Here is a 26,424-nt window from a genome sequence, read left to right as displayed (position 1 = left end):
TTGCCAATGGAAGGGATCCCCCCCGCCCCCCAGTGGAGTAGAAATGAAATTGAAGAAGAATAGGAGGAAGGAATCCTTTGTTTAGAAAGACTTTGTCTCACTGCAGCTCTAAGGGAAAGGGTCTACTTCTTGAAACTCCTAGGATGTCTGGTCACATCCACAAAATGCATTTTAATCACATTTAAAGCAAAAGGCTAAAGAATCAAAGAAACCAAGCTACGATTTCCAGTAACCTTAGCAAACTGTGGTTCCAATGATTGTTTAGGGGAAGTCAAGTGTGTCCAGAATATATCTAAATGATGTATCAAAATGTCCACAAACTTTTGAATATATTTGCTACCAAACTAATTCAGATGGTGAGTCCAATATCAGTTTAATGGTAGCAGGGAATTAAGAAGATTGACTTATTCATATATTTTTTCAAAACAACAACAAAAACAATTTTAAACTGTGTGAAGCATAGCAAGATAAGTTTTTGTTTATTATAGCATCTGGAACTCCAACCTTCAGGTTTCCACAGAGTTAATGAAACTCACCATGTTTCTCATATGGTTTTTAAATGCTGTTATCCATGGTACTTAGCTTTTCTACATAAGCATGCAAAACTGAGCATATGACACCATGCCTGTGAAAAGAATACTCTCCATATTTACATTTCTCAGAAACCTGGAGCTTCATTATGATGGATATAACTCAGTGGGTTTGTTTTCTCTGGACAAGTCTGAAAGCTCAGTGGCTGTTCATCCAACTTCCATATTCTAAGGATGTGGCATGAAGATTTTCCTCCTGAGTGGAAAAGCTGTTTTAAAGGATAACAGTTGTCAGGAGCTGGACTGAGGAGGAATGGTGGGAGCCCATCCCCCTTTTTCTGAACCTTCCCAAGGGCAGGAGGACAGTATTGATTTAGAACAGTGGTTTGCAGAGGGACATAGTCCAGAGGGAAAAGCTGGAAAATACTGAGGGAGGAACAGCTAGAAGAGGAAACGCCAAGAGAGCTGGCAGATTCAGTGTTCCTGGACAGCATTCCTGACCCCCCTTCGTCTGAGAGTGATAGAACAGAGAGCTCAGCAGCAACAAGCTCAGATTACCCAACGTAGGAGTGACGTAGATTAATGGGGATGGAGGGGTGAAACTTTACTGGGAGCAACGCCATTTTTTAGAGAGATATGCATTCCTTTGTCTCTTGCTGTGATCATTAAAGAACTTATTTGGTAAGAACGCTCCTTTCATTTCATCTGCTTATTTGCTGCCACAGGGGGAGGGATCCGATCCCCCAAAGTCTGACAACAGTCAATTGTTGCAGTTTTCTAAATTTTGGGCATTGGCACAACCATTAATTGCGTTGCTCGTACTTGGAAGTCAAACTATAATTGGAGACACTAATTGTAATTTATAATTGGAGACAATTTAGAAAATAAAATATGGGCTGTTACAGCAATCTACATGTTTCTTGCAAAGCTATAGAAATTGCACAAAGGTGGTCTGATTCTGGACCTGCTTTACAAGCTCTAACCATGTCAATAATCCAGTGCTATACTCTGGTTTTCCGTTGTAATGACCTCCGATTTGCTGTTTGCCTGAGCATTTCCACAGTGGGAAGGTTTGCAAACTTCAGTCCCTTCCTTTACATTCATCTCCTGGATTCTTTATCTCTGATCACCAGCATCTCTTTCTTCAGTGTGATTTATCCAGCAATGTGTTATCTCCTGTTGCTAGAATTCTAAGGTCACAAATATAAAATAAATGTTCATAAATGTACATGGCAAACACATACATAAGTATATAAACCTTGTGTCTGAAACATCACCACCACAGGCACCAACCTCTTGGCATTCTGCACCAGCCGCTCCGGTTTCACCTCTAATTTTTACTAGATATGCCCAGTAAATGGTTTGCATCGAACCAAAAGATGCTGTAAGCGCTGCTCAAAAAGGAAGGTGTCCGTGTTGCTTAGCTAAGGCAGCTGGGCTGCATCTATAGAGCTCTGCTCATTACTTACTCTAGGAGTTGGATCGTCGTCTTTCCCCACATGCTTTTTTGTGGGTTTCTTTTGTGTGTAGGCTTTATTTTTCAAAGTTTCTGCTTTTTTACACTCCCAATCTTCGTCCTCCAGGTCCAGCTGAGTCCCCTTTAATTTTGCTCTCTGACAGAACTCCCTACACTCTACCTCTGCCCTAGATGAAAGAGAAAGGACGGTCATCTTCACCAAATTCAACAAAACCTCTCAAGCCATCTGGAATTGATATGGCATATTTATTCAATAGGGAACGTGAGTAGCGCTGTGGGTTAAACCAACGAGCCTAGGACTTGCCGATCAGTAGGTTGGCGGTTCGAATCCCCGCGACGGGGTGAGCTCCCGTTACTCGGTCCCTGCTCCTGCCCACCTAGCAGTTCCAAAGCACGTCAAAGTGCAAGTAGATAAATAGGTACCGCTCCGGCGGGAAGGTAAATGGCATTTCCGTGCACTGCTCTGGTTCGCCAGAAGCAGCTTAGTCATGCTGGCCACATGACCCGGAAGCTGTATGCCGGCTCTCTCGGCCAGTAAAGCGAGATGAGCGCCACAACCCCAGAGTCGGTCACGATTGGACCTAATGGTCAGGGGTCCCTTTACCTTTACCTTTAATTTATTCAATAAAATATAATATTCTTAGTGTGCTGTTTGGTTCTTTTCAATCAGTAACCCAAACCACTTATTTCTATATTACATTTTGTTTGTCCAGGACAACAATGGGTTGGGATCTACTTTTTGCTCTGGTGTGGACAAGCCCCTGGTTGGAGTGGGGGTGGACTGAAAATCCTTGGTTCAGATCTAGGATGCCAGGAAGGGGAGGCAGGCCATTGCAGAGCTTATGTGAGGCTGGGGTGCGAGTCTTGCTCTTCGCATGACAGCAGAGGTCCGGCAGGCCTGGAGGGGGGGGGGCGCTGAAAGGAGTCCTGGCCAGGTTAGCTCTCCAAGGCCTGGGGCAAGCGTACCTGGCTGCCCCCCCCCCCGCAGGCCAGAGAGGCATAGTGGAGCCCACCAGGACAGCTGTGTGGATCAACAGCTGGCTTAACTATGGGCCAACCAGCCCTCATGGCAATGCACCCCCCCTATATGTTGCCTGGTCAGTCCGTCCTCCTGGCTGGCACCCCCAGGACTCCTTGACACTCGCCTTCAGCCTTGCACAGCCAGGGCAGCGTCACTGAACTCCCCTGGGGGTCCTGAGGCACCTGCACAGGTTGTGGCACTGGAGCTTTGGAATATCCCTCCAGGGGGGATTGGGCTGCCTCTTTATTGTCACTCAAACACTGTTATTTTTAGAGCCTCGTCTTCTTAATCTGATTTTTATACTAATCCCTGCTTTAAATTGCATTCTTTTAACTTGATTTTTTAAAATAACAACTTTTTAATTTTGTTTTGAATGATGTAGTTTCTTTGCTCTACCAGCTGAGGAGTGGGATATAAATCTAGCTTATAATAATTGATTTATCTGTTAACAATTTGTTGATACTCACACCTCTAAGAACGTGACACAATCTTTGTGTCCGTAGATCTCTGCGATCCTCTTTGGTGTGTCCCCATAGAGATCTGCAGCATCAATAGGCGCATGCAGAGAATGAAGGGTTCTCAGCACTCCTAGTTTCCCTGATTCAGCCCCAAAATGAGCTGCAGTCCATCCTGCTTCCGTTCTCAAGCACAGGCGAGCACCATGATCCACAAGCAGTTTTATTATCTTTGAGTGCCCTGGAGAAATACAAGTATGGGAGCAAAGTGGGTGAAATGGATCACAGTGGGATTTCTTCATTATAGACAAGTTCCAGTTGCAGCCACCTGCTACCTGAGGCAAATCACAAAATAGTGTCCCCCTCCCTGCCAGGTAAGAAGGGTGAGGGAAGATGTACAACAGGAACAAGGGTGGAGGAGAAAATAAAGATCTCCATCAGGACCTGCTGCCCCCTGGATCCTGCCCCCCCTTGCCTCGTGAGTGGGCCAGCCTCGGTTGCTGCAAATATGCCCAAGTCTCTGTGGCACCTGAAGGGGGGTGTGTGTGTGTGTGTGTGTGTGTGTGTGTGTGTTAAATGGTGGCTCCCCACATGCTGGCTCTCATCCACCATTCCTGGCCCTCAACCAGGCTGGCTGGGGCTGATGGGAGTTGGAGTCAAAGACCTGGAGGGCCACACGTTCCCCCCACCAGCCTTTAAAACGAACCGATTTATTGTAAGCTAAGCTAAGCTTTCATGGCTCAAAACCATTTCATCAAATGAACAAAGTGTAATGCTGTGTTGATGTGTAGACATGCGCATGAAAAGACAAGAATTGCAAGCAGTGCTGTTAAATGGCCAAGATAGGCAACAGATGAGATTTGGGGCAATTCAGTAAATACAGTGACCATTTACAAAAGCAGTAATTGGTCATAGTGCAGTCATCTTAACACTGTTATGTTATTTCCTACTCCTAGTGGAAAAGGAAACCAACAACTCACATAAGGCCTATGTGAACAGAAACTAACCTCTCAAGAGCTGTCATTCAGACATTTCATGCTGCAGCCTCCCTTTGGAATTTCTTTCTTTGAAGAATGTCACTTTTCAGGTCAGGTCAGCAGCAGAGAATCTTAGGAGACTGAAATGTTCTATTTGTTTCTGAATTCTGCTGTTTTCTTCTGTGAGATTAGTACCCTCTTTGTGAATGCAGTTGTTGTTGTTGTTGTTGTTGTTGTTGTTGTATAGTCCTTTAGTCGTGTCCGACTCTTCGTGACCCCATGGACCAGAGCACGCCAGGCACTTCTGTCCTCCACTGCCTCCCGCAGTTTGATCAAACTCATGCTAGTAGCTTCAAGAACACCATCCAACCATCTCATTCTCTGTCGTCCCCTTCTCCTTGTGCCCTCCATCTTTCCCAACATCAGGGTCTTTTCCACGGAGTCCTCTCTTCTCATGAGGTGGCCAAAGTATTGGAGCCTCAGCTTCACGATCTGTCCTTCCAGTGAGCACTCAGGGCTGATTTCCTTCAGAATGGAGAGGTTTGATCTTCTTGCAGTCCATGGGACTCTCAAGAGTCTCCTCCAGCACCATAATTCAAAAGCATCAATGAATGCAGTAGAAGAGATTTATTACTTACCTTTTGCTGCGGCCCAGTGCAGTGGTGTTCTGTCACTCCAATAAATATCTTTGCAATTGGGGTCACACAGCCCTGTCTTGAGAATCTCACCCACCAAGTCACAATTGCCCAATGCTACAGCTTCGTGCAGCTCTGTCATGCTGTTACATTAAGCTCTGTGCAAGACAAAATAAAAACAAAAAACTGAAAACCCAAATCCTGCATGATTTTGTACTTTTTTATCCAAATGAGACACAGTTATTAGTGGTACAGTGGTACCTCGGGTTACATATGCTTCAGGTTACAGACTCCGCTAACCCAGAAATAGTGCTTCAGGTTAAGAACTTTGCTTCAGGATGAGAACAGAAATCGTGCTCTGGCGGCTTGGCAGCAGCAGGAGGCCCCATTAGCTAAAGTGGTGCTTCAGGTTAAGAACAGTTTCAGGTTAAGTACGGACCTCCGGAACGAATTACATACTTAACCCGAGGTACCACTGTAGTAAGAAAGAAAATATTTACGCGCAGTCTTTGCTGAAAATGAATCACATGCCTACCGTCTGTGCTCATGCTCCAATCCTATGTCCCCTTGTTTGGGCTTAAGTCCCACTGACATTAGGAGAGAAAGACAACATGAGATTTTGCCCCTGCAATGAAGAAAGCAAAGTCTGTCTGCTGATGACAAAATCCCCCTGTCTGTTGTTACTTACTCTCTATGGGAACTGGCTCCTCCCTTGTTAAAGCTGCAGAGCTTTAAAGGAGAAATCTTTACAGGAATGTTTTCAGCAGATGCATGTCACACAGGCTTAGGCATTGAATTTTAGACAGCCTGTGCAAATAAGGTAAAGGGTCAATATTGCACGATAAGAGAATTGGGTTGTAAGGTTTCGTGATGCTGCAGATTTATTAAATATTTTAAGGAAGGCATCGTTTCCAACTACTCTTCCCTATCTGAAAAAAGGATGGCCTGAACTCTTTTGAGGGATGCTTCCAGATGGGTAGCACCTGAGGCTTCCCAATTGTTGCTCTTCTCTTGCAAGCGGCAGGCGGAATTGCAAGCAACTCTCCATACTAATGAACATATTGTGCTTTTTAAAATGTGTACAGTCTGCTATGTTCAGTCCTACACACCAGCAGGCTTGACACGGCTGCTGTCTATGTCAAAGGGAAGGTCCCAGTTGACCTGAGCTGCCCTTGACTCTAAGCCCACATTTGCTGTTGAATGGTTTCTTTAAATGTAAAGGTTCATCATTGTTCCACTCCATGTGTATGTCTTTAAGGGGCCAGAGCAAAATAATGAGACCCAGCTTTACAGCTGTGAAACATAGCAGGTAATTGGGTGTGGTATATAAGGAGCAGCACCTAGCTCTCCCATTACCCTGGGGGATGGGTTGGTGGTTGGGTCTGGTTTGTTGCTGATGTATTTAGTGTAAAAGGAGTTTTTGTTTTTGTTATTAAAACCTTGTTTAAGTTATTTTTGAGTTTTGAGTTTAAGTTATGTTAATGCATGGTCTCCCCAGCAAGCTCTCTGCAGCGCTACCATACTGCAAATAGCCAACATCTGCCACAGTGGCTGTTGTTTTATCAGACATTGGGGTTTTTAATCAATCTTTTAATTAACACAAAATGCTTTGTTTAGTTATAATTTTAAGAATGTTTTAAAATATGGAAATGCCATTTAAATGAAAGTATAGAGCTGTAACACTATAATGCTAATTCTGAAAAGAAGGGGGACTTTCTGGTCACCACCACCTTACAAAGGTAATAAATGATGATGAGAGAAATGGTTTTTTAAGAAACATTTTTATAATAGCATAATATCAACATATTTTAATGCTGTAACACTTTCATTTAAGTGGTATTTAACTAATTTTTTAATATTAAAAATTATAACCAGTAATGCACCAGTAATGAAAAGATAGATTAAAATGAACAATACAGTATAAAATGGCGCCCACTGGAAATATTATGGTGATTGTGCTCTGTGATCGTTCACCTGCCTGATACATTATTGTGCTTCTTCAAACCATGGCCTTCAAAAAACACACCTGTGCAGTTGTGCTGCTCTTCTGAAAAAAGGGAGGACTTTTTGTTGCCAGAGGAAAGACAGGAAAAAGTCCAGGATTGCAATGATTGGATGTTGTGTGAGTATCCCATAATAACTGAGCAAATTCTGCACTAAATGCCTAGTGTACAAGATCTGCTTAACTATTGTTGACTGTTGGCTGTTATGTTTTTATGGTGTGCTGCTACTATAAGTTGTCATTTTATTACAGTATTTGTTTTTAATATTAGTTTCAAATAAAGTATGACTATCTTTCTGAAATTTGAAACTGTTGCTTAATCTAATAAAATAAAAGACAACTTCCCTGGATGTCTACATCCAGGTTTGGGGCAAGTATTTGATGATGATTTAAAATCACAAAACATGCAGCAAAGCATGAGAATATAGGCTGTTAGACCTCTAAAACAGACTATTCTAAGTTAATCCCGAAGCTCCCCAGTTCCCTTAGCAAAGAAAGAAACCACACATTTAGTAAGGAACCAGGAGAACAAAAACTTTTAAAAAGAATGGGAAAAATTATAAGTTATCTAGGAGACCACTGTAAGCAGATGGAAACATTAGCAGGATTTTAATTCCACTTATTCTACAAGGAAGGCTTAAGCAGTATGTGGACCGAGAACTCCCAGAAGTGCAAGCTGGATTTAGAAGAGGCAGAGGAACCAGAGACCAAATTGCAAAACGTGCGCTGGATTATGGAGAAAGCTGGAGAGTTCCAGAAAGACATCTACTTCTGCTTCATTGACTATGCAAAAGCCTTTGACTGTGTCGACCACAGCAAACTATGGCAAGTTCTTAAAGAAATGGGAGTGCCTGATCACCTCATCTGTCTCCTGCGAAATCTCTATGTGGGACAAGAAGAAACAGTTAGAACTGAATATGGAACAACTGATTGGTTCAAAATTGGGAAAGGGGTACGACAAGGCTGTATATTGTCTCCCTGCTTATTTAACTTATATGCAGAATTCATCATGCGAAAGGCTGGGCTGGATGAATCCCTAGCCAGAATAAAGATTGCTGGAAGAAATGTCAACAACCTCAGATATGCATATGACACAACCTTGATGGCAGAAAGTGAGGAGGAATTAAAGAACCTTTTATTGAGGGTGAAAGAGGAGAGCGCAAAATATGGTCTGAAGCTCAACATAAAAAAATCGAAGATGATGGCCACTGGTCCCATCACCTCCTGGCAAATAGAAGGGGAAGAAATGGAGGCAGTGAGAGATTTTACTTTCTTGGGTTCCATGATCACTGCAGATGGTGACAGCAGTCATGAAATTAAAAGATGCCTGCTTCTTGGGAGAAAAGCAATGACAAACCTAGACAGCATCTTAAAAAGTAGAGACATCACCTTGCCAACAAAGGTCCGTATAGTTAAAGCTATGGTTTCCCCAGCAGTGATGTATGGAAATGAGCGCTGGACCATAAAGAAGGCTGATCGCAGTCCCATGGATTGCAAGAAGATCAAACCTATCCATTCTTAAGGAAATCAGCCCTGAGTGCTCACTGGAAGGACAGATTGTGAAGCTGAGGCTCCAAGACTTTGGCCACCTCATGAGAAGAGAAGACTCCCTGGAAAAGACCCTGATGTTGGGAAGGATGGAGGGCACAAGGAGAAGGGGACGACAGAGGACGAGATGTTTGGACAGTGTTCTCGAAGCTACCAGCATGAGTTTGACTAAACTGCGGGAGGCAGCGAAAGACAAGAGTGCCTGGCGTGCTCTGGTCCATGGGGTCATGAAGAGTCGGACATGACTAAACGACTAAACAACAATGTGGATTGTTATAATTTCATAATTGTAAAATCAAATAAAAATGTTATGGGTTTTTTTTTTTAAGGTTTTCAACTCTTCAAAGGTCAAACTCTTCAAAGGTCACATTTATGTGCTTTTCCATACAGCAGTCTGAAAATGCAGGCAGTAAAACTTAGGTTCCAAAGTGGTGAATGTTTCTAGATTATTTGTATAGAAACACAAGATGGCTTGCTTAAGCCACACTGTCTAAGCTTGGAGCACCCTGCTTAAACCTCCTTACTGGTGGAATCACATGGTGGAATGGCTTGATAACCTTTCCTCCCAAGGCGAGGGGCAGTGACTTAGCTAAGGCTGGCAGGACAGCTTACTTTATGGTCTTAACCCCTTCATGCATTAGTGTTAAGCATGTTGGTTATATGAGGCTGATTTATCCCACAGAAAGGATAACAGTTCATAAAAGTTTTTTAAAAATATGTTGACCATTTAATTAGGGTTGGACAATTTCATCTATTTCACTATTTCATCTCGGGGCTGCTAGATTCTCCTGCTTTTGAGATGTACTTTAGCAATCCTTGCATCTGTTGTCAGTACCACTAGGTTTTCACATAGAATATAAGTAGCTGTGTTGGTCTGCCATAGTCAAAATAAAAAAATTCCTTCCTGTAGCACCTTAAAGACCAACTAAGTTAGTTCTTGGTATAAGCTTTTGTGTGCATGCACACGAAAGCTTATACCAAGAACTAACTTAGTTGGTCTTTAAGGTGCTACAGGAAGGAATTTTTTTATTTTGACATAGAATATAAGCGAGGGAGGGGGGAACAACCCTGGGAAATAAGTGTAGACTGCTGTTTACGCCAAGGTTGTTAGTGGCTACATCAGGATGACATCACAATGCTTATGTAAGGGCTTGACTTCCTTCTGTTGAACTGACACCCACAAGGTATTTATAAGAATGATGTGCACATAGGGATAGGGAGCTACTCTTAGCTTACATATATTTAAATGTAGCAACTTACTGCAGTAAAGTTAGTAGACGAAACAGCTGCAAATATGACACAGGATAAACGGGGGAAGCTTGGTGCCAGAACAAATTATACCTCAGCAAAGTCAAAAACCTGTGATCAAAGGGCCAAGAAGAAACTTTCTGCCACTCTGCTGTAAGTCCAGCATCTTTACTTCTAAGCTGAGGGCAGGAATGGGCCCCACGGCTCTCAGTCCTCGTTGTGTTTCATCTGACCCAAGAACACGGCCTGATCAGAAGCTTGCCACTCTTTCTTTTGGCTCTGACAGCTGTTTCAGTCACATTGTCCAACCCTAGTTAAATGGTCAACATATTTTTAAAAAAACTTGCGGTATATATGACTTTTATAACAGAAGCTGCATGAAAAGTCCAAAATCCACACTTGGACAATACTTTTATTAGGACCAACAAGTAAGATGTTACACAAATTGGGAGGGGAGAAGGAAAAACACTAATCCCCCAACCAAAATACATAAATTAGGCTGGATGTAGGAGCTATGAGGTCCTTAGATTGTAATCATCTTAAATAAGAACTGCATATCATTGGCATTATTCCTTTTATCAATCTCCAAACACAGATTAGAAATCAATAGAAAATGTCGAAAATTGTGTGCTGGTTACCTCAATTCCCATCCACTGCCATTTTGTTATGGCTGCACCCTGGCACCTCCATCTTCTGTTGTGTTTTGCTCTCTCAAGTGAGTCCTAGGGATAGAAGTTTGAGAACCCCTGAACTAGGACACCTGGGGAATGGCAAGTAAAAGAGAAATTCCCTAACCCTGGAGATCTAGGCCAAACGTTGCTGTGCTCCAACTCCCATCAGCCTCAGCCAGCATGGCCCATATGGTCAGGGGTGATGGAGGGCCCCAAGGGCCACAACCCTAATGTATCCCATCGATAGAATAGTGTGACCAGAAAATAAAAAAATAAACATGTTAAACCAGGCCACTAATATCATTCTGATGGCGGTGGTAGACAGGATGATAGCATTTATTTATTTATTTATTGGAAGGCATTTTATAATTGATTTTGATGTTTTAAGTTGGTTTTGCTGGTATTTCTGTTGGGCATTTTATATTTGACTTTTAGAATTGCTTTTTAAATTGTTGCTATATTTTAATCTTTCTTTTAGCTACTTAACTTATTTGAAAACTGGGGTATATATTATTTAAATCCATATCTCTGTTCCTTGCAGGAGCCTTTTGGACACTGAGGATGACCTCTCTAATATCCAGTGGGGATCAGTGCCTTTAGAAGTACAGGACTGGCTGACTGTTACCTTCGCAAGGAAAAAAGAGGCGTACAGTATCAAACCTGAGGATCAGCCAAGCATTCGAACTATTTCATATGCAGTCCAGGCTAGTGTTTTGGTAAAAAGGTAAGCATGGGCCACAGAACAAGTAATGAGCCTAAACTCTGTAGCTCATGATTGGCGGAATTAAAGGTGCAGTCCCTTCAAGATGTGTTACATCCGGAATCTCATTCACCAATTTACACATACGGGTGTTCATTATAAGACCATAAACACAGGGAGTCTTGGGGGGGGGGCAGGACCAGATGTGAAGCAGCACCAGCAAGCTCACCCAGCGGGGGCTGGAGTGGCCCTCTGCTTCCTGCTCACTCCAGCAGTGGCACCACCAGGGTGGTCTGAGCTGGGGCTGCGGGGAAAGGCGCTGCTTCTTCCCATTAAACAAAAGATCCCCAGAGGGAATTACGGCAGGTGTCACTGTGACTGAGAAGATATTCTCTGTGGCACACTTAATGGAATATGCAAAATAAGGTCCGATCAAGGGCTGGTTGTTAACGGCATAATGCAGGGGTGGGGAACATCCCCTCCCACACCAAGAGCCACCAGCACCCGCACATCCGTTGGCATCAGAATCACCACAACCCTAAACCCGTTCTCTATGAAGAGAGAGCGCGGGAGATGGGAGATTTAGGTGAGGCAAGGTGAGGCGACTGCCTCAGGCAGCAGGATCCAGCAGGGCAGCAGATCCCCAGGTCTATCTTTCTTCCCCACTTGCCTCTGATGCAGGACAAGGAGTTGGGGCTTTTGTCTCTGTTGGTACTAAAGGGTTAAGAGGTAACAAGTCGCTCTAATCACTGAGCAGCTGGAAGTCATTAAGCATCCAGGAATGTGAGTTAGTTTGTATAAATAGTCAGTTCACCCGTGTGTTCTCTGCCGCTCCCCCCCCCCCTGTTTGCTGATATGAGTTAAGTTTAGAGTAACATTTTCTTTATGCCGGAGATAAAAGCATGTGTGCTTTATCACCAGGGTTTTTTCTTTTGTAAATAAAGTTTTTTTCCTGAGTTCCAAAGTGCTTGCTCCAGGATTCTTCATTGAAAGGTACTGACTCTCCTGCCTTCTTCAACCGCTGCACGAAATTCTCTGCTGAGATAGGATTTATGGCGTTGGAAGCGCACTGGACGTTTACTTAACATTAAACTAATTAAAGTTTAATGGACAGTCTCCATCTCACTGCTCACCTTTCCTGAAGGCAAAGGCTCCAATGCACCCCACATTCACCCCACTTTCCCAGCCCAGTGAGAACAAGCAGCCTTGAAGTCACAACACACACCAGCATTAGGCTGGGGAAAAAGCTTCTGTTGCCTCAAGGCTTCTTGCCAGACCCATTTCACTGGGAGGAGGGGCGGCAGGACCATGCAAGCTTCTCAGAGAAATGGCCCAGGGGCAATTAGCTGTCTATAACGCTTGACGGAGCAGCCCTGTCCAGTTGTGGGGGGGGGGCAACATTTAGAGATCATCCAGCGAACTTCATGGCCATGTGGGGATTTCTACCAGGGTTGCCTCATCAGCCCTAGTCCAACCCTCTTCCTGCTTTGCCACATAGAGTCTCCCCCACTACTTGACTTGACCTACTCTAAGGGTCTTCTTAGAAAATAATCTATGGCTTACATATATTTCATTTGTTCTCCTAGGATGTTCCGTACACCCACCAGTGCAAGTGGTTTGGCTTATCCAGAGCAAGTAATTGCAGCTTTTCAGGTGAAAGTGGTTTTTTAAAAATAATAAAATAAAATGGTCTCCTCGGGAGGTGGTGGACTCTCCTTCCTTGGAGGTTTTTAAGCAGAGGTTGGATGACCACCTGTCAGAGTTGCTTCATTTCTTAAATCAAAGAAAGAAAGAAAGAAAGAAAGAAAGAAAGAAAGAAAGAAGCCATTTGTATTGATGGCAGAAGTCATTGGTCAAGAGAGCCTTGTTGGAAGGATGTGAGGATCTTCTCAAGGGAGCCGGGGGGGCTGCTGTGGCTGGGTGTCCAGAGAAGGAGGAGGTCATTTGGTTGAGGGAGTTCATCTCTCTGCATCTCTGGCTTGTAGGTCTGAGGCCCTTCCTGCTCTGAAATAGGGGTTTCGTTTCTTGTGTGCCTTGAATCCCGTGAGTCTCCTCGGCATAGTTAGTGGTGGTGGGTCTGAGAATTTTGCAGCCATAAAATGAAGATCTGTAATAAACTATTATGACCAGCCATAAGAACACCTAATAAATTGCTCTTTTGATCTCTGTAAACTCCCATATCTATAAGCCAAATGTGGCAAACAGGTTGACTTTATTTAGTGGAAACTGCAGTTGGAGGAAGAGCAGTTTATTATCTACACGCTTTCAATAATCTGTCTTAACTACATTCATTGGTACTACATTTTTTACTCACGTGACTTGGGAAACGAAAATGTTTGCATTTATATTTTTACATTTTACATTTTATATGTTGTCCAGGAACCTAGATTAAGAAATAAAAGTGTTTTTTTGTGTGTTTTCAATTACCAACAGGACATTGATAAATGGGATTTTGATGTATTTGCCTTAAATGAAACTTGTGAAGGGCACAGCTTAAAATACCTGATGTGTGATCTGTTCAACAAGTATGATCTTCTGAGACAATTCAAGGTCAGGAACTTATCTAGTTAAATCTTAATATGTTAACAATTCAGTGTTTCCAGACTTTCTTTTAACAGAGCAAATTCCATGTTCTTGAAGGGCAAATTATAATACGGCAGTGTCTAAGCAAATGAGAAAAAATTATGATAGGTGTGAAATAAAGCACATAGTGAAGCAAAGGGGCGTGTTCACAGAGTGAGTGTGTGGCTGCACTGGGAGAACGGGGGGGGGGGGGTTGCCCTGCAGAGAAGTTCCCCTTTCCAGATTATCCCAGATTGGGAAAATCCAAGTTTTGTGTTGGAAAGCTGTGGGCTGCCAGTTGGATGGATGACACCTAAAAAATCAATGCACATGGAGCTTCCAATCTACATTAAACTCCCATGTGGACGAGCCCTAATTCTTGCCTTCATCTGTCCATTCCATGCCATGGTGCCACCATGGATGTTTCACTTGCTTCTGTGCACCTGCACCGTCCCCAAATCTGTTCTGGAGGGTTGCTGGAAAGCTAGAAGAGATCAGGGACGGGGCAAGGGGGGGGGAAAGAGGGGAAGTCCTATTGTGAGTGTGGCTGTTGCTTTCCATGCACAATGGTTTGGTTGGAAACAACCCAGGAACATTTGACCCCTGAATGTCTGGACCTAAATCTTAAGTCTCCTCTGTCACGTCCGAATGATAATTTCAGAAGGGTGTTTGTCATACAACTGGTCTTGCCAATGGTTGCAATAAAAATGTTTATTTCCAGTTCTAAGCATGTCCTAATTCTTGCCTTCCATAGATCCCAATTACCTGCCTGATTTCATTTGCAAGTGCTCTGGAAGTTGGCTACAGCAAGCACCAAAATCCATATCACAATGTGATCCATGCTACAGATGTTACCCAAACTGTGCATTGCATAATGCTTCACACTGGTATGATGGTAAGAAATGCCCTACAGTGAAGGGAAAGAGCATTTGGGATTCTTAGGTCCTCCTTTTCTTGACCTAGGAAAGCCTTTTGTTGGAATAATTTTAGAAACTCACATATTATAGTTCTTTACTAAGGTCTATATTCATTATTTACTAACACATCAGTAGCCATTTCACTCATAGGATATAGCTGACCCAGAATCATAGAATCACAGAAGTGTAGAGCTAGACAGGGACCCCGAGTGTCATCTAGTCCAACCCCCTGCAAGGCAGGAAATAGAATCTGGGAACCAGTGAATTATACATGGTGTTGCCATGCCATTGACCCCAGTATTGTGAGAGGAAGCGGAAGCTGCTTGGCCCACAGGGCAAAATGTGCACCATGATCCCAAATAACCCCCCACCCTGGCAGCTGCTATTGCCACTTAAAAAAGAAAAACTACTAGAGGAGATTGTAGTCGTAGATCATTCTGCATCATGTCTAATTGTTAGTTGCATGCAGGACATGACTGACTTTTAATTCTTCTCACTAGCATTGGTTCACTGACCTGGAGATATTAGCAATTCTTTTCAGCACGTCAATCCATGATTATGAACATACTGGAACCACAAACCATTTCCATGTTAGGACAAGGTAAGTCTCTTTTGTCATTTTCCAGTGTGACCATTGCAGCTCCACCTAAACTGAAATGGTAGAACTACCATAAGTGGCTGAACCAGAAGCCGCTCGGGAGAAGCAGTGGAGTGCTTGCTAACAGATGTCAGATCCCCAGAGCACAGTGTGAAAACCAGTACTCTAAAAAGTCAACATTTCCCCCCTAAAAATGGTATATTTTCATCTCTGGGGATGACCTGGCACCAGGAAAAAGAAATGTTCAATCTGTGACTGTGCAGCCCTTCCTAGGTCTGTTCTGGGTAATATGGCTAGTTTTTGTTTTATTCTAGGTCAGAAATGGCACTTTTGTACAATGATAAATCAGTTCTTGAAAACCATCATGTGAGTGCTGTTTACCAACTCATGCAAAATGAAGATATGAACATCTTGGTCAATTTAACCAACGAGGAATGGAGGTGAGATAATATAGGGGTGCTACATAAGGTGTAGTGATGCTTGTGCAGTTACAGGCCTTTCAAGAGTCACTCAACAATGCTATGATTCTATAAGTAAGGATTGCCTTTACAAGCACTCCAGAGTTAACAGGGAGACTTTACTAATTTCCACCTTTGCAGCTATGGCTTATAGGCCACAAATGACAAATACAGTTTTGTATATGGGTGGCTTTCCTTCTCAGGGTAGCAGACAGCTTAATTCAGATAACTTTGGGCTCTGAAGGAGGGCAGAATGCATGGAAATCCTTGTTTTAGAGAACTCACAGAACTCACTGTTAAGATGTGGGTGAACATATCAGACGACACAGCGATTCTTCAAACAGCTCTTGCGGAGCTTCTCTTGGATCATGTCCCACAGTGTTGCCTGGACTGCTACAGGCGCAACCAATGCTCGGGCCGTCTCGAACACCTCAGGCCCACAGAGGCTGAGGAATAGGCCCTGCTTCCGCTCCTGTGATACTTGTGTCAGATTGTTGGCTTGGAGGTAGCAGTCGAACTGAGCGAGGTAGGAGTCCCATGATTCAGAGGCTGGCGCAAATGGCGGTAGAGGCACAAGTGAAGCCATGATTCCGATGCCAGTGTAGAGGGTGATGGATGGAACACTGTGCTCTAGCCAGAATGGTCAGCTCTGAATTGGTTCTGTTCAGTGATTTCGCTCAGTTATTCAGCTCAGCTTAGAGGGTAGCTGCATCTGGCTGTGCTCTGATGTCCATCGATTCCACCTTCGTCACCAGTGTTAAGTTGTGGGTGAACATATCAGACGACACAGTGATTCTTTAAACAGCTCTTCTTTATTCTGAGGCCAGAACTGAACTGAACTGAAGGGCTCAGTCAGCCTGCTTATATAGCGCTCCAGTAACTTGTTACTGTAACAACTTTCTAAAACTATCCAATCACTGAACGTCGCTTTCGATCCTTCATTTGCATAACTATCTACAGTATCCCCCTGCTGGCCCATGGTGAGAACTTCAGTACATAACACCCCTCCCCACCGAGATAAGGTGTTAGTTACAATCGTAATGTTTTCCTTATATACAGCACTACACGTAATGGTTCAATTAGGCACAAAAGCATATTGGTTACATTTCACATACTTCCACATACTTAGACCAACAGTGTTACATGTCCAACAACATAGTCTTTTAAATAAGTTGGGAGCTTGGAAACTCTGCCAGACTGCCAGGGAGCAGTACCCTGGTCCGGTGGGCTGCCCGATTCTTGCTGAGGCTGTGGCGCGACCCTAGGTGGCGTTGAAACCAAGTCCCCTGGATCCGCTGCTGTGGGGGAACCTCCGTGAGTGGAGTTGGCGGAATGTCAGGTACGGCAGTGGTCTGAGTCTGTGGGAAGTCCGGCAGACCCTCTGAAGTGGCTTGGTTCGGTTCAATGCCCGCAATTTGCGAGAGAGGTGTAGGTGGAGCCTCGCCATCTGTAAGTGTCTGTTCCGGAGCCACAAGCGTAGTTGGGGGCACCACGGTAGTGTCCAAGTACCCAAGTCCAAGTCCGTCTTCGAGTGCCACCTGGTACGAGCGAGGTCCAGTGACTCCCACTACTGTGGCTGGCACCCAAGGAATGTCCCCCACATAGTTCCGGGCAAAGACCTGGTTTCCTGGAACAAATGACCGTGGCACGTTGGCACAGCCTGGGGGTTCAGCCACGGCAAAGTCTGGGTGCAGCCGGTTGAGCGGGGACCTGAGGCGGCGGCCCATAAGCAGTTCGGCAGGACTCTGCCCTGTGTCCGCATGAGGGGTGATGTGCTGCATGAACAAGTATTTGGCGACCCGCTCATGCCAGTCTCCCCAGTCCAGGCGCCCCAGTGCCTCTTTTGCCGAGCGCACCATTCTCTCTGCTTGCCTGTTGCTGGATGGATGAAATGGTGCCGTTAGGGCATGGCGTATGCCCAGTCCCAAAAGGTACCGCCCAAAAGTGCCTGACGTGAACTGCGGTCTGTTGTCGGAGACAAGGACATCAGGATACCCATGCGTCGCAAAGAGGCCTTGCAGCACCCGGATGACGGCCTCGGTAGTGGTGGAGGGCATCAGGGCCACCTCCAGCCATTTGGAATAGGCGTCCACCCCTACTATAAAGGTCCGGCTGCGAAAGGGGCCGGCCAGATAGATGTGCACCCTCGACTAGGGTGTCTTAGGCATCTCCCAGGTGCATCCCTTAGCTGCCAGTGGCGCAGGCCTTGATTCTTGGCATGCTTGACAGGCGGAAACCCAGGCAGTGATGGCATCGTCTATGTTAGGCCACCAGACATAACACCGAACCAGTGCCTTCATTTTGACGATTCCCGGGTGGCCAACGTGCAGAGCCTCCAGGATGCGTTGACGGAGTTTTGGGGGAATCACGACGCGATCTCCCCACAGCAGACAACCGTGATGAGCCGAGAGTTTGTGTTGTCTGGTTGCGAAGGGCTGGAACTCTGATGCAAAAGGCCCTTGTGGCCACCCCCTCCACACCCAGTTGAGCACATGGCTGATGGTGCAATCCTGGGCAGATGCGGAGGCCACAGTGGCAGCCAATACAGGCGCTGCTGGAAGATCCTCAATCAGGAGGAGCGATTACGCAGGAGCCAGGTCTTCCACAAACGTTGGAAGAGGGCAACGGCTGAGGGCATTGGTATGGCCCATCGATTTCCCCGGGCGATGGTAGGGAGTGGTAGGGAGCCAGGAAAACAGTCCATTGCAGCATGCGCGGCGAGAGGACCGGTGGAGTTGGTCGATCACCGGCGAGGAGGCCCAGGAGTGGCTGGTGGTCGGTGATGAGGTCGAAAGTTCTGCGGTAGACGTATTCATGGAACCTCTTCACTCCAGCCACAAGTGCCAGTGCCTCCTTGTCGAGCTGGCTGTAATTCTGTTCAGTCAGAGATAGCGTCCTGGAAAAGTAGGCGAGCGGTGCTTCTCTTCCGTCTGGAAAACGGTGACTAAGGACAGCGCCAATGCCAAAAGGTGAGGCGTTGCAGGCAAGGACCAGCGGCCTAGCTTCACTGTACTGTACCAGCACACTGTCCGATGAAAGGAGAGCCTTGACCGCGTTGAAGGCGGCCGTCTCCCGATGACCCCAGGACCAAGGTGTCTTCGTGCTGAGGAGTTGGTGAAGAGGCTCAGCCACCGTGGCCTTGTGGGGCAGGAACATGTTATAAAAGTTCAGCAGCCCCAGGAACGCCTGCAACTCCGTCTTGTTCTTTGGGATGGGGGCCTGCTGGATAGCGCAGATCTTGGATGTGGTCGGGTGAAGGCCGGAGGTATCGATAAGATAGCCCAGGAACTCCACCTGTGGAACGGCGATCTGGCACTTCTCCCTCTTTACCTTGAGCCCGGCCTCCTGGAATCTGATCAGCACAGCACGGAGGCGCTCAAACAGCTGCTGTTGTGAGTCTGCAGACACCAAGACGTCATCAAAATATGGTACCACGCCTGGAAGCCCTTGCAGGAGACGCTCCATAAGGCTTTGGAAGATGCCAGGAGCCACACTCACCCCGAACTGCAAACGGCGGCAACGGAATGCCCCTCGGTGGGTGACGATCATCTGGGCTTCAGCAGTGGCATCATCAATGGGCAGTTATTGATAGGCTTGGGCAAGGTCCAGCTTAGCAAAGACCTTACCCTCACCCAAGGAATGCAGCAGGTGTTGAACAACAGGAACCGGGTAAGCGTGCTGCTGAAGTGCCTTGTTGATCATGCACTTGTAGTCGGCGCAGATTCTCACCGACCCATCTGGCTTGACAGGCGTGACGATGGGGGTTTCCCACTTGGCGTGGACAACCGGCTCCAAAACTCCTTGGGCGATCAGCTTGTCCAGTTGTTTGTCCACCTTAGCCTTGAGAGCAAAAGGAACCCGGTGTGGCTTCAGCTTGATGGGGGCAACTTGTGGATCAAGGCTAAAGGAGATGGGCGTACCTGTATATTGCCCCAAAGTGCCGTCAAAAACCTCGGCAAAGTCTTTGACCAGACCCTCAGTCTCTGCGTTAGAGATGCAGTTGATGCCGGTGACTTCCAGGCCAAGGGCATCAAACCAGTCTAGCCCTAGGAGGCTTGGCCGCTGACCTTCAACCACCAGTTGGAGCAGGCCCGAAAAATCCTTGAAGGCGATCCGGAACCGGCCAACGCCTACCACGGGAATGTCGTCTCTCAGGTGTACACGGTGAGAGTCGAGTTGCCTTTTGGACACTCTGGGTACCAGTCTTTTGATGGTGTTCCAAGACACGATGGACAGAGCAGACCTGGTGTCGATCTCCATGTCATATGGAGCTCCTTCAATGAGCACCGTGACGTTCAGCTTGCGTCGCGTAGGCGAGTCGGTTTGGCCAATCGTGGTTCCAGACGGGCAGCGGCAGTTGGTGAGAGCGAAACAGCTTTCCTTGGCGGACTGGAATGAAGACTTGGACTTGCGAGTCGGTGAAGGGGGGGGTGTCAGACGGAGCCGATCGGCAGACCTTAGCGATGTGGCCCCTTCTGGAACACTTCCAACAGATGGCATCTCTGAATCGACACTTGGCACAGGAATGGTTGCCTCTGCAGCCGGAACATTCCGATTGGCCCTTGGACTTCTTTTGGAACTTCCTGCGCTCCCGCTTTGTCTGGTGCACGTCATCGTCTTCACTGGAGGATGCCTCATCACTGCTGGCCTCTTCGTGATGCACTGGAACTAGCTTCCTAGCAAGAGGCGGGCTGCTGGCCTTACGGATCTCCTGGTCGGAGCGTTCGGCAGCTTCCGAGGCCATGGCCTCCTCAGTGGCTTTCTGCAGCATGAGGTCTGGCCTGGTGAGGAGATGCCGTTGCAGACGGATGTCCCGGACCCCGCACACGATTCGATCCATCAGGGCATCGTCTAAGTCTCGGAACTTGCAATGCATTGCAGCCTGTCGGAGGGCGGTGGTGTAGTTGTTGATTGACTCCCCCTCTGCCTGGTTCTGGTAGTAGAATGCATGGTGGGCAGCAATCTTGGACGGCTTTGGTGCGTAGTGGTTGTGGAGCTTCTCTTGGATCGTGTCCCACAGTGTTGCCTAGACTGCTACAGGCGCAACCAATGCTCAGGCCGTCTCGAACACCTCAGACCCACAGAGGCTGAGGAATAGGCCCTGCTTCCGCTCCTGTGATACTTGCGTCAGCTCGTTGGCTTGGAGGTAGCAGTCGAACTGAGCGAGGTAGGAGTCCCATGATTCAGAGGCTGGCGCAAATGGCGGTAGAGGCACAAGTGAAGCCATGATTCCGATGCCAGTGTAGAGGGTGATGGATGGAACACTGTGCTCTAGCCAGAATGGTCAGCTCTGAATTGGTTCTGTTCAGTGATTTCGCTCAGTTATTCAGCTCAGCTTAGAGGGTAGCTGCATCTGGCTGTGCTCTGATGTCCATCGATTCCACCTTCGTCACCAGTGTTAAGTTGTGGGTGAACATATCAGACGACACAGCGATTCTTTAAACAGCTCTTCTTTATTCTGAGGCCAGAACTGAACTGAACTGAAGGGCTCAGTCAGCCTGCTTATATAGCGCTCCAGTAACTTGTTACTGTAACAACTTTCTAAAACTATCCAATCACTGAACGTCACTTTCAATCCTTCATTTGCATACAAACTATCCAATCACTGAACGTCACTTTCGATCCTTCATTTGTATAACTATCTACAGTATCCCCCTGCTGGCCCAGGGTGAGAACTTCAGTACATAACACTCACCATGAACAAATTATTTATTTGCCTTCAGGGAACTGCGCCGGCTGGTCATTGAGATGATTTTAGCTACGGACATGTCACATCATTTCCAGCAAATGAAATATCTGAAACACGTTCTGAAATGCCTTCAGCATGTAAAAAGGTTGGTTGTATTGGGAAGGGTGTGTGCGTGTTGGAAATCTGAATTTTTGTTGGTGGTATGAATTCTTTAAATCATCTCTCATTTAATATGAGAAACAATCCTACTCTTCTGCTGAAGTAATTCAATAATGCCCTACATTTGACAGGACAGATAGAGATAAACTCATGTCCATGATTGTCCATGCAGCTGACATAAGTCATCCATCAAAGCCCTGGAAATTGCATCAGCAATGGGCAAATGCGCTAATGGATGAATTCTTCAAGCAGGTACCATTTTCAAAAGTTCATTGGTAGGCTAGATTCCTTTGCATGTTTGAGATAGATATTAAATTCATATCTTACCTGCCCAGAAAATCCCAAATGGCCTAAAACCTTTATAAAAAATATGCAAGCAAACATGCATAAGATAACACTTGGCATTTATTGTTGTATGTAATGTAACATAACCTACCCTTGTTGCTTGCACCCATCGTCACAAGAAACCACTGTGAAGCGCTGTCTCAATTCACATGTAGTACTAAACCAAATCATGGCTAAGTGGGAACAAGGCAGCGCACACAGAGCGGACATGGAAGCCACTTCCCTCTTCCCTCTCCCAGAGCTGCTGCCGCTGCCTCATTACTCAGGATGCACCATGGTTTGGCTTAGCATTACATCTGAATCCAGGCTTGTGGTTTGTCTCATGCCAAATAAATTACAAGCTCTTTGCTTTAGGCTTACTGAGTATGGTTTCTCTGAGGAGGGACAAACCCGTTTATGTAATGCCAAGCCAACTCATGCCTTAGCAGTGGGTAGCAGCAGGACTAGGGAGGAGTGTTTTTTTGTTCTGTGCATGCTTCCTCGGTCATGCTAAACCATAGTTGAGTTTAGGGTTCTGTGCAAAGCAGGCCAGTGAGTAGCTCCGGCTTCTCAGTCCAAGCCATTGAATGTCAGGCCTGAACGGGAATTAGAGCTGCAGTCTCTCTGGTCCAACATGTTATCTGATTCACCACACTGCTTCCCAAAAACCTTTCCTAAGGAAAAAGGGGCACTTCTCTCCAAATTGGGACACACACGTCCTCAAGAGCTTTATACATACAGTGGTACCTCTGGTTACGAACACTTCTGGTTATGAACATTTCAGGTTACGAACGTTTCAGGTTATGAGCTCTGCTAACCTGGAAGTAGCTGCTGCTTGAGAACTTTGCCCCAGGATGCAAACAGAAATCACGCGCTGGAAGGCCGCATTAGCGAAAGTGCGCCTCAGGATAAGATCAGTTTCAGCTTAAGAATGGACCTCCGGAACAAATTAAGTTCGTAACCAGAGGTACCACTGTATTACAAAGCTCAATAATCTGGCTAATTATAGTTGTTCTAAAGCTTCTTCTGCCAACAGCCGAAGCAGCATCCACTGTAAAGGAAGCAGGACAGGTCTCTCCTGCTGTGCTGCATACTAGTAGCAACCCCATTGGAATGCATTGCTCCCAAATAGCAGGCTCTGTTGTGGCTAAAATATCTTCAGGAGGACTGATAGGTGTGCCCCCATCCCTGTATCTGTACACTTGAGGATCCCTTCTGTTGTATTTTAAGGATAAGTAGGTGTGATTAACAGCTTGGTATGAAAGATTAACACCCACATGTTTCAAACTCTGTGTCAGAATTTGAAAATGTTGCTTTTCAAGATGATTGGAGGAGCAGAATTTTCAACTCTTAGGTTTTTGCTTCACACACTTGCAGGTTGACAATAGGAAGGCACAAACTGTCCCACATTGTGCTTCATATTAAGAATTTGGGGCATGTTCAGCCCAAGGTCAAGTAACAGCGCAGTGATTCCATTCTGGCAGTGAAGCCAACAATAGACAATTGCAATGATTGCAATGATTTATGAGATTCATGTGATTCACCTGCATTTCCCACCCCTGCTATATGTGGGGACTGGAGGTTTTTTTTACTGATATTGTGACTGGAGAGAAAAGGCTTAAACAGCACAACACTGCGCTCCTGAGGACAATCGTCCTGTGCCTAGTATTTAACTTTATCAAATCCATGGCGTGGTTGCTGATTGTGTCATTTATATTATGTTTCATTTGGCCCTATGTCTCTGAAAACAGGAGTATCTGTTATGTTAGAGGTTCTCAGACTGTGATCTGCAGAACATCGCTGGTCTGTTGAGCTTCATTCAGGTGGTCCATGATTTGTCTGTAGAAAAATAACTAAAAATAATGTGTCATCTAGTGCAGCGCATGACAATTGCTACGGCAAGCAGAAAAAAAATATTAAGTGGTCAACCAAGACCCTCAGCAATTTTCAGGTGGCTTTGTGGTAAGGAAAGTTTGGGATCCATTGCATTATGTTATACCAAATACTGTAATGTGTTTAAATAAGGAAAACACCTTGAAATAAAGGTTGTTATTTATTTCTTATTGGGACTTGGTAGAATCTTTGAAATTCCGAGTGGAGGGCTCACATTGCACTCTTACAAATAGTGTCTCTTTTTACACACTTATCTTTTCATATTACATACGTTCTCAGAGTGTAAGGGGTAATTCAGATGCAACAATCTTGTATAGCCCATGGTTTTATTAAGTCAGAAATGACTATTGAGCCTACACTCTCCCCTCTCATTTCTCCCTCCCATGTACGAGCTTTAAAGCTTTTATGTTGGTATCTTTAAGCCACAGTTGCCCATTATGTCTGAAACAAGAAACTGTGGTTTAATGCTGGTTTTCTAAGCGGTAGGAAACCTGTGGGCCTCCAGCTGCTGCTAAACTGCAATACCCATCAGCCTCAGCAAGCAGGCGAAAGATGATGGGTTCAGCAACATCTGGAGGGGAATCAGTTCCCCACACCTGTTCTAAGCTGCTTCATAGAATCATAGATTTGGAAGGGACCCCAGGGGTCATCTAGTCCAACCCCTGCAATGCAGGAATCTCAGCTAAAGCATCCATGACAAATGGCCATCCAACCTCTGCTTTAAAACCTCCAAGGGGGGAGGGTTCACCGCCTCGCGGGAGTCTGTTCCACTGTTGAACAGCTCTGTCAGAAACTTTTTCCGAATGTTTAGTCGGAACCTCCTTTCTTGCTCCTTGAAGCCATAGGTTCGAGTCCTACCCTCCAGAACAGGAGAAAACAAGCATGTTCCCTCTCTTCCATGTGACAGCCCTTCAGATATTTGAAGATGGCTCTCATATCTCCTCTGTCTCTTCTTTTCCAGGCTAAATATACCCAGCTCCTTCAAGCGCTCCTAGTAAGCCTTAGTTTCAAGAGTTTCATATCAAAATAGAAGTGAATTTATTGGATATCGTTCACACTGTCTTATATCTCTGTGCATTCTTTCCCCTCCAACTCAGGGAGACAAGGAGGCTGAATTAGGATTGCCTATTTCTCCACTCTGTGATCGTGGGACTACCAATATTGCTGAAACTCAAATAGGTAATGTGAGGGAGGGAGCCAATCTTTAGTCCTTCCTTTCAATCCTTTTCTTTTTGAAAATCAGATGTATGCTTTTCTCTCCCCCCCTTTTAAAAAAATATTTTTTATTAAGTTTTCCATTTAACAATACAATCATATCACATTAGTTAATCCAAATTATGCCAATACATATCATAAAATCCAAATATTTTGCCGAATTTTTTAAATTTTTGTTGGGCGTACCCATGCTTCGAGTTCAGTAAGGGTCCAATCATCTCATATTTCTGCTGCTTTAAAGATGTATGCTTTTCTTTCTCACCACAGCAAAACAAAAAACAAAACAAACAAATATGCCATAGGTGCTAGAAAATGTCCTGGCTGGATCACCATTTCCTGAAGTTCAAAAGCAGATCCAGAAATCACATTAATCATATTATTATTATTACTATTATTATTATTCAGTGCTATGTCCCTTTCACCACCAAACCACCTGACTCGTTGTCAAATTCCCCCACTGCACTGCTTTGTGACGTTTTTATAATCCCTTGCAAGCCATGTGAATGCCTTTGAGCTTCATTTGCGTCTTGCCTTTCTTTCAGTTCTAAGCAGTGCAGATTACTCAGCAGTTTCAAAGCCTACACTACTTCACCATTTTAAAAAGTAATAAATTTTGGCTCCTGGTAAACTATTTCTTGAGGGAGTTAATTCTATAGTTAAATTATGCACTGTGTGAAAAAGTATTTTCTTTTGTCTGTCCTAATCTTCCAACATTCAGCTTTTTTGATGTCCACAAGCTCTCGTGTTATGAAAGGAGAAACTTATCTCTGCCCACTTTCTCCACTGTTTTCATGTATGTGCTCTTTGAATTCTTTAAGGCATCCCTTATTGCCTGGCTGTATTTCATAGAATCATAGAATCATAGAATCATAGAGTTGGAAGAGACCGCAAGGGCCATCGAGTCCAACCCCCTGCCAAGCAGGAAACACCATCAGAGCACTCCTGACATATGGTTGTCAAGCCTCTGCTTAAAGACCTCCAAAGTAGGAGACTCCACCACACTCCTTGGCAGCAAATTCCACTGTCGAACAGCTCTTACTGTCAGGAAGTTCTTCCTAATGTTTAAGTGGAATCTTCTTTCTTGTAGTTTGGATCCATTGCTCCGTGTCCGCTTCTCTGCAGCAGCAGAAAACAACCTTTCTCCCTCCTCTATGTGACATCCTTTTATATATTTGAACATGGCTATCATATCACCCCTTAACCTCCTCTTCTCCAGGCTAAACATGCCCAGCTCCCTTAGCCGTTCCTCATAAGGCATCGTTTCCAGGCCTTTGACCATTTTGGTTGCCCTCCTCTGGACACGTTCCAGTTTGTCAGTGTCTTTCTTGAATTGTGGTGCCCAGAA

General features: G+C 45.3%; 2 protein-coding genes across 7 annotated transcripts in view; one reads left to right on the top strand and one right to left on the bottom strand.

Annotated features, from left to right (window-relative positions):
- Positions 1–1,411: 1,411 nt before the first annotated feature.
- ANKRD66 (ankyrin repeat domain 66) lies at positions 1,412–5,758 on the bottom strand. Of its 3 annotated transcripts, XM_082215834.1 has the most exons (5): positions 5,631–5,758; positions 5,099–5,253; positions 3,496–3,724; positions 2,000–2,174; positions 1,412–1,720 (listed from the first exon to the last, which is right to left on the bottom strand). In XM_082215834.1, the coding sequence occupies exons 2-5, from the start codon at positions 5,235–5,237 to the stop codon at positions 1,700–1,702; spliced, it is 564 nt and encodes a 187-aa protein (XP_082071960.1). In that variant the 5' UTR covers positions 5,238–5,253; positions 5,631–5,758; the 3' UTR covers positions 1,412–1,699. The 3 variants fall into 3 exon arrangements, with proteins under 3 accessions (XP_082071960.1, XP_082071959.1, XP_082071958.1); XM_082215833.1 differs by having other exon boundaries at positions 1,412–2,174; positions 5,596–5,758; XM_082215832.1 differs by having other exon boundaries at positions 1,412–2,174.
- Positions 5,759–9,808: 4,050 nt separating this feature from the next.
- LOC309528392 (dual specificity calcium/calmodulin-dependent 3',5'-cyclic nucleotide phosphodiesterase 1A-like) overlaps positions 9,809–26,424 on the top strand; it is a 31,452-nt gene continuing 14,836 nt past the window's right edge. For all 4 annotated transcript variants that reach the window (XM_082215756.1, XM_082215755.1, XM_082215754.1 and 1 more), the window contains exons 1-10: positions 9,809–10,046; positions 11,106–11,288; positions 12,851–12,917; positions 13,698–13,814; positions 14,581–14,721; positions 15,244–15,344; positions 15,656–15,781; positions 21,523–21,633; positions 21,779–21,899; positions 24,962–25,043. In XM_082215756.1, coding sequence (XP_082071882.1) covers positions 9,940–10,046; positions 11,106–11,288; positions 12,851–12,917; positions 13,698–13,814; positions 14,581–14,721; positions 15,244–15,344; positions 15,656–15,781; positions 21,523–21,633; positions 21,779–21,899; positions 24,962–25,043 — 1,156 coding nt within the window. In that variant the 5' untranslated portion in view covers positions 9,809–9,939. The remainder of the gene's footprint in view (positions 10,047–11,105; positions 11,289–12,850; positions 12,918–13,697; positions 13,815–14,580; positions 14,722–15,243; positions 15,345–15,655; positions 15,782–21,522; positions 21,634–21,778; positions 21,900–24,961; positions 25,044–26,424) is intronic.

This window comes from Podarcis vaucheri (genome assembly GCF_965113315.1).
Source record: "Podarcis vaucheri genome assembly, chromosome: 3".
NCBI lineage: Eukaryota > Metazoa > Chordata > Lepidosauria > Squamata > Lacertidae > Podarcis > Podarcis vaucheri.
This window is presented reverse-complemented; position numbering and strand designations above follow the sequence as displayed.